The sequence below is a fragment of the Nematolebias whitei genome, chromosome 19 (genome assembly GCF_014905685.2).
Source record: "Nematolebias whitei isolate Nwh7 chromosome 19, NemWhi1, whole genome shotgun sequence".
NCBI classification, from domain to species: Eukaryota; Metazoa; Chordata; class Actinopteri; order Cyprinodontiformes; family Rivulidae; genus Nematolebias; species Nematolebias whitei.
This window is the reverse complement of record NC_056516.1, coordinates 39350344-39357805: the sequence shown is the minus strand read 5'-3', so window position 1 is coordinate 39357805 and position 7462 is coordinate 39350344. Positions and strand designations below refer to the sequence as shown.

General features: G+C 45.5%; 1 protein-coding gene across 1 annotated transcript; it reads left to right on the top strand.

The window, feature by feature from the left end:
• The first annotated feature begins 1970 nt into the window (after positions 1-1970).
• LOC119425255 (solute carrier family 52, riboflavin transporter, member 2-like) lies at positions 1971-6922 on the top strand. The gene is made up of 4 exons (XM_037692779.1): positions 1971-2067; positions 4783-5626; positions 6423-6546; positions 6675-6922. The coding sequence occupies exons 1-4, from the start codon at positions 1983-1985 to the stop codon at positions 6882-6884; spliced, it is 1263 nt and encodes a 420-aa protein (XP_037548707.1). The 5' UTR covers positions 1971-1982; the 3' UTR covers positions 6885-6922.
• Positions 6923-7462: the final 540 nt, after the last annotated feature.

Below are 7462 nucleotides of genomic sequence, written 5' to 3'. Positions count from 1 at the left end.
ATATACTGCACATAATCAACATATACCACTCAGGTTGTGTGACAGGTTATTGCACAGGTGGTGACACTGAGGTTGAATTATTAATTATTGCCAGTTGTTCAGTGTTATTTATTGAGAGTTCAGTAATCTGACAGCTTGTGGATAATAACTGTCTTTAGTCTTTTTGTGCGTGATGACAGACTCCTGTATCGTCTGCCTGAGAGTAGTAGACAGAAGAGTCCTTGTGCTGGGTGGGTGTGGTCCTTAATGATGCTGCTTTACGCAGACGTCGGCTGTATGCCCTGGATGGTGTGGAGACTGCTGCCAGTGACGTCCTCTGGGCCTCGGATACCTGCAGCTTTCTCTTCTTTCCTCACTTGCTCAGTCTTAGGCCACAATGCTCGTCTCGCCAGAACATTGTTCTTATAAGATCTTCAGCAAACCGGACACCCGCCTCTCTGCACACTGCTGATGGCTTCGTTCTTCTCCAGAGGTCGTCTCAGATGGTTGTTTTGGAGAAGAGAACGATAATCTGTCGGTTCTCTGTCTGTCTTCCTACTCTGTGAATGATGTCCACGACACCATCCTCCATCTTCTCTGCCAGGTCTGGGGCCACTTTGCGCTGATGTTCTCATTTACATCTTATTTTTCCCTTTAATCCAAAGACTCCATCTTCTTTTATGCCTTTCTTGTTCTCAATCCGTTCTTTCAGGTCTTCTTTATGTTTAGCCCACCAGTTGCTCCAAAGACTTGATTGTAATTTTGCAGCCTTCTGAGTGAAGTTCAGTTGTTTTTGCTACAGAGGCCAGAATAGCACTATGCTGCTGTATCTGAGAGCAAAGGTCATCCACACGGCCATCAAGCCGTTGCACAAGTTGATTCTTCAATGAATTACACGCACTTTCTTTGGATGTATCTTTAGATTTGTTTCCTCCTGTTGTTTTTTTCTGGCGTGTTCAATGGCGTCAGGTGGTCCCTGTCCCGCTCAGCAGAGGAGCCAACATCCTCCGTTTGCACAGCACGTGCTCCGCTGCTCTTTCCATATGTCTGACCTGGAGGGATTTGTACGATCCAGTCAAGAACTTAGAGTGGAGATATAACACTTACATGACAACATCTGGGACGGTGAGGGCAGCTTCAGCGACCACTTGCTCGCCATGACCCGAAGCCTCTGTCTGTCTGAGATGTTCATCAACTCATTTTAAACTGACGTAATATGGACTAGAGTCCCCCCAATATGTAACATTTCATTTTAGCTGCTTCCCATATTTCCATGAACTATCATTGCTCATAAGCATTAGGACTGTGTGTTCTGTTCATCTGAAATTAACTGACCAACAGTCACAACCTCAAGGCTTTATTTATTTATTTACTAGAAATAAATCAGACATTTTAATCAAAACATTGCAGGTTTATCCACGTTCTTGTATTTTTCAGGGGTATAAGTTATTTTGGAGCAAAGAAGCTCCCAGTTTTTAGTCTTTGCACATAGACCTGCTCCACTTGCTCTCGGGTTTTGTGAACTTTGTCCTGATTTTTATAATCTCATCTGACAAACAAGCGCGAGGCGGAATGAACGATAGTTGACGGTGCTGCCTTCACTGTCTGCAGAAAGTAGGACATTACAGAGCTCTTAAGGAATCGTGACAACGTTACCAGCCGTGAATTGAATTCAAAGCTGATCAGATTCAGGTTTGTTATTTGTAGATCTTACGTTTTTATTATTAATTAAGATTGTTTGCTGTTAGAATTTTGCAAATTTAATATAGGTGAATGTACAACTTTGAGGGTTTTAATGGTGATGTTTAAATTACGAGGCTCATGAACGCATCTAAAGGGGCGGAGACTTGTCTCCAGAGCTGTCGGTCAGCGCGAGGAACGCTTCTGTGGGCGCTTTACCGTAAACAGATAAATTCAGTCGGAATATCCTCGTTGTCTCGGCCGAACTGAGCGGAACCATGTCCGGCAGCTGGAGGAGCGGTACCGCGGTGACCCACGGACTCATGGCCGTGTTCGCCATGGGCTCGTGGGTTTCTGTCAACAGTCTGTGGGTCGAGCTGCCGGTGGTTGTCAGGAAGCTCCCGGAAGGTCAGCGTCCTCCTCCGCATTAAAACTCTTCACAGCCACATTTAATTTAAAACTCTTCACAGCCACATTCAACACGACCCACTGGCGCAGGAAACAAGCGTGGGCTTCAAGTGGCATCTTTCTGTTTCACGATCCTTTCAAAACTTTAGATTTCAGCATTAAAGTCAGCGCACTGACTAAAACATCCACGAGAGTCGAGGCAGGCTTTTATTTTGGAAACCCAACCGCGTGTAGTTTTTTACTTTATTAAAATGTTCTGGTCGTTTCACGTCACAATATGGAGTTCATCCATCCTTCATCTTTACGAGCTTCTTCCTTTTCGGGATGCGGGGGTCACATGTGAGAGGGGGGGACACCTGGACAGGTCTCCAGTCCATCACAGGGACACCTGGACAGGTGTCCAGTCCGTCACATGGACACCTGGACAGGTCCAGTCCGTCACAGGGACACCTGGACAGGTGTCCAGTCCGTCACAGGGACACCTGGACAGGTCTCCAGTCCGTCACATGGACACCTGGACAGATCCAGTCCGTCACAGGGACACATGGAGACAAAAAACCATTCACTCTCCCCTGGGGACCATCCAGAGTTATCAATCAGTCTAACCTCAAACAAATTTTATTAAACTATAGGAGAAAAACACTTTAATTAATGTTTTACTTAATGTTTTTTATTTTTCACTTGGAGGGAAACAATCAGGAATAAAGCTGTTTTTAAAGACTTTATCAAATAAAGCGATGTATAAATGAAATATGTCGTGTCAGGGAGCGTTTAGTCCAGTTTTCTGCAGAAAGGTTCGGTCCGGTTGATCCGGTTCGTTTGCTGTTAACACATAATCCCTTTACTTCTACAGGTTAATCCCACTGAGCCTCATTTACAAGAGAGACCTGATGTTAACAGAGTGAGGACAAGTCACAAAAGAGACATACAACATTTAAATGTCCTTTTTTTTAAACAAAACAAAATAGCAACCAAAAGGACAGTCAAAAGGAAAAGTAGCAAAAAGAGAAAAAAAAAACGTCTAGATCATAAGACGGTGTAAAAAAACTAACAACAGGAACATCTGCAGGAACTGAACAGATGTTTGAAGCCACTTAGAGAGGTCAAAGGTCGAGAGCTTCAAATCTTTTTGTAAGATATTCCAGGAAACAGGAGCGGAGTAGGAGAAGGTCCTTTTGTCTAGTTCAGTCCTCACTGAGGGAACACTGCAGGTAATGATGTCCTGAGAGCGCACGCTGTAGCTGCACTCATACAGAGACATGTAGGAGGAGATGTATGAAGGCAGCAGACCAGGAAGTGATTTAAAGATGAAAATGTACCAGTGGGAGAGTCTGTGTGAAGTTAATGGTGACCAGTTAACCAGTGGATACTGGGTGCAGTGGTGGGTACGATAATCACAGCCAGTTATGAATCTTAGTGCACCATGATAGACAGCATCCAACATCTTTTTTTTTTTTTTTTTGTTACCTTTTCCTTTTAGCCATCCTCGACAATAAACAACTGTGTCGTCAGCATAGAAATGTATGGATGCATCAGGGATGTTTTTACCTACATTATGTATGTAGATTGTAAAGAGGGTGGGTCCTAAGACTGAGCCTTGTGGTACACCATTGTTGACTGTTAAATAACTTGAGGAAGTACCATTATGTTGAACACATTGCCTCCGGTCTGAAAGATAGTTAGAGAACCAACCAATGGTGTGATCTGAGAAACCAGTTTCTGAGAGTTTATGACACAAGATGTTCTGATCCACAGTGTCAGAATCTTTAGACAGGTCTAAGAAAAGTGCAGCACAATAATCCTTAGCATCCAGTGCTTCAACAACATCATTAAGAACCTTCAGTGAAGCAGTGGTTGTGCTGTGTTGTTTCCTGAAACCAGATTGATGTGGAGGTAAGATGTTAAATGAGTCCAGGTCATTTTTGAGTTGAGAGTTTATCAGTTTTTCTAGAACCTTGGAGTTTAGAGATTGGTCCATAGTTGTTCAGTGAGGCCTCCTCTCCTTTGGGTCGAGGGCAGCAGGAGGGTTAAGGCCTCTATTTGTAAATTTAGACATATTTATCACCGTCCACCATGAAAGGCGGGTGATAATGTCTTTGTCCATGTGGGCGTGTTTGTTTTGTTTGTTAGTAAAATATCTCGTGAAGCAGTGGGCGGAGTTTAATAGAACAGAATGGTCTCACCTGACGTGCCTTCTGCTATTTGTAGCTTTTTGATACATTTACCATTCTGCTTTTTAAAACCTTTAGCTAGCCATTTGCTAAGCTACTTTTATCTTCTAGCTACAATTTAGCTATTTTTAGCTAGCCTTTTTTTAAAATATTCTTGCTACCTTTGAGCCAAACTTTTTAGCTTTTTGCTGCCCTTTTTTATTTTTAGCTTTTAGCCACCATTTTGCTCCTTTTTCAGTGGTCTTTTTGACTTTTAGCTTTTTAACTTTTAGCTTTTTGACTTTTAGCTTTTTAACTTTTAGCTTTTTAACTTTTAGTTTTTTAACTTTTAGCTTTTTAACTTTTAGTTTTTTAACTTTTAACTTTTAGGTTTCAGCTGACGTTTTGTTTTCAGCTATCATTTTACCTCATTTAGTTAGCATTTTGGCCCTTTTAGCTTTCAGCTAGCGTTTGGCCTCCTTCAGCTCTATAAACCCAGCTTCAGCTGCTTCATTAGAGTCATTCAGTGTTTCTCTCGTGTTCTGATGTCGTGTTCTTGTTCCAGAGTGGAACCTTCCTGCCTACCTGTCAGTTCTGATTGCGTTGGGGAACGTGGGTCCGATCGCCGTGACCGTGGCCCACCACTGCGCTCCGGGCCGTCTGAAGGAGCGCCTGCTGATTCACTCCATCCAGGTGCTGGCGGTGGTGGCGTCGGCCTTCCTGGCGCTGTTCTGGTCCCGCACCGTCACCGTGGCCGGAGTGGACCGCTCTCTGCCCTTCCTGGTGCTCACGTTCGTCCTGTCTTTGGTCTGCTGCACGTCCACCGTCACCTTCCTGCCCTTCATGTTCCGGTACCCTCCTCAGTACATCCGGACCTTCTTCATCGGGCAGGGCTTCAGCGCCTTGCTCCCCTGCGTTGTGGCGCTGGGTCAGGGAGTCAGCCAGCTGGAGTGTAAGACGGAGAACGGCACGAGGAGGCCCGAGTATCTGCAGGAGAACTTCCCTGCTCAGAACTTCTTCTGGTTCTTGTTTGTAATGCTGCTGGTCTCGGCTCTAAGCTTCACGGCTTTGACCAGAAGACAGATGGACCCGCAGGAGGAGAGGCCGGCGAACGAGCTGGACAGCGCCACCGCGGCCAAGAAGGAAGAGGAGATGCTCCGACTCTACAACGGAGGAGTGTCGGTGTCTGAGGAGGAGGAGCAGCCGCCTGCTCCGACGTTCTGGACCACACGGAACATCTACCTGCTGGCGCTGCTCGCCATCTCCAACGCCCTGACGAATGGCGTGCTGCCGTCGGTGCAGAGCTTCTCCTGTCTGCCCTACGGCGCCATGACCTTTCACCTCTCTGTGGTTCTGGGCAACATCGCAAACCCTCTGGCCTGTTTCCTCGCCATGTTTGTAGTTCTCAGGTGAGAAAACGGACTCCATGTTTGTAGTTCTCAGCTAAGATAATGGAGGGCATAAATGTTCTGAGCTGGTGAAGCTAAAGGTAGCAGAATACTATAAGCAGCCAAAAGTTAGATAAAAGTTGAAGTAGCTAAAGGCAAGCTAAAAGCTGAATGAAGCAAAATAGTTGCTAAAATTAAAAGTAGCAAAAGGCTAAAAACTAATTGTTACAAAAAGTTAAAAGTAGCCAACAGATATCAGACTTCTTAAAGGAGCTATCTTAAAGCTAACTGAAATAGAATGATAGCTAAAATCCAAAAGTAGCAAATGGCTAGCTAAAAGCTAATCTAAGCTACAAAATTAAATGCCAAAAGTAGCTAAAGGCTATTTAAATGCTAACTGAAGCAGAATAACTAAAAGCTAAAGGTAGCTAAAGGCTAAGTAAATTCTAAATGAATTAGCAGAATGATGGCTAAAAGCCAAAAGTAGCTAAAGGCTAGCTAAAAGCTACATGTTACAAAATCTATCCAAATGTAGCAAAATGATTAAATGCTTAAAGCAGCTTAAGGTAATTTTGTAAACAAAGTAAAATTTTTAGAAAAGTATAAAAGTAAAGAAGCAAAAGCTCTTGTCTACTGAACGAGCCGAACCTTTTGCTGTTTAAACAGCTAAAATACTCCAAAGTCTGCAGGAGTTAGTTTGTACAAACTACAGAGAACTAAAAACCATCCAAAGAGCTGAGCGATGCTGAGTCAGACAGTCAGAACCTGGTTCTGGACTTGTGGACAGGTCTGTCCTCAACGTCTTCTGTTGTCTCAGGTCTTCTGCAGGTCTGGGCGTCCTGTCTTTGGCTGCTGGCGTCTTCGCTGCGTACCTCATGGCGTTGGCAGCGCTCAGCCCCTGCCCTCCGCTCCTGGGAAACCCCGTGGGAGTGGCGTTAGTGGTGAGTTCATCTCCAGTTTCCCACGCAGTCGTTAAACATCTGGTTTATTTTGTAAACGAGAAGAGCTGAAGTCCTGCTGCAGAGCTGGACGTTTGTCCCACCGAAGCTTCCTGTCGTGTCTCCTGCAGGTCGTCTCCTGGATCGTCTTCACCGGACTCTTCTCCTACCTGAAGGTGGTGATCGGGACCCTGCTGCACGAGGCGGGCCACGCAGCGCTGCTGTGGTGCGGCATCTCCATCCAGGCCGGCTCGCTGGTCGGAGCCCTGGCCATGTTCCCTCTGGTGAACGTGTACCAGGTGTTCACCAGAGCCCAGGACTGCGTGGACACCTGCAGTTAGCGCGCGTTTCCTGGTTCAGATCAGCCGAAGCTTTCTGCTCGTCTCGGATCGTGGAGCTTTTAAAACTCCTTCAAACTGAGACCACATTCTGTGGCAGCACAGTGGTCCACCAGAGACACAAGCTCTGACCCGTCTCCATGCTGGTTCTGATCCACTTTACCTAAAGAACCAACAGGCCGAGTGTCGGCTGCACAGACGCTGCAACATTCTGCACCTGAAGCCGGAGGACCTCCTCCCTGCTGCAGGAGGTCTTCTGTGCAGTTTACTCAGTCTCAGTGAAACGTACATGTTTTTTACAGAAACAACAAACGTTTTTCCTTTCTGGACCAACATGTGACACGTTTAAGATAAGTTTCACCTTTAATCTCTATCTTTAATTATTTATTTAGGATCTGACCTCCAGCTGGGATGATTCAACCCTCAGGTCACGATCCGTGACCCGGGTCCATGGTGTTCTGATCAACACGATCCGTGACCCGGGTCCATGGTGTTCTGATCAACACGATCCGTGACCCGGGTCCATGGTGTTCTGATCAACACGATCCGTGACCCGGGTCCATGGTGTTCTGTTCTGAACA

Bases quoted from the DNA above. Each gene is read 5' to 3' on its own strand.
- LOC119425255 (XM_037692779.1), top strand. From the start codon at position 1,983: ATGGCCGTGTTCGCCATGGGCTCGTGGGTTTCTGTCAACAGTCTGTGG. The intron at 2,068-4,782 runs GTCAGCGTCCTC...TTCTTGTTCCAG, and splicing joins TGTCAGGAAGCTCCCGGAAG to AGTGGAACCTTCCTGCCTAC. The intron at 6,547-6,674 runs GTGAGTTCATCT...TGTCTCCTGCAG, and splicing joins CCGTGGGAGTGGCGTTAGTG to GTCGTCTCCTGGATCGTCTT.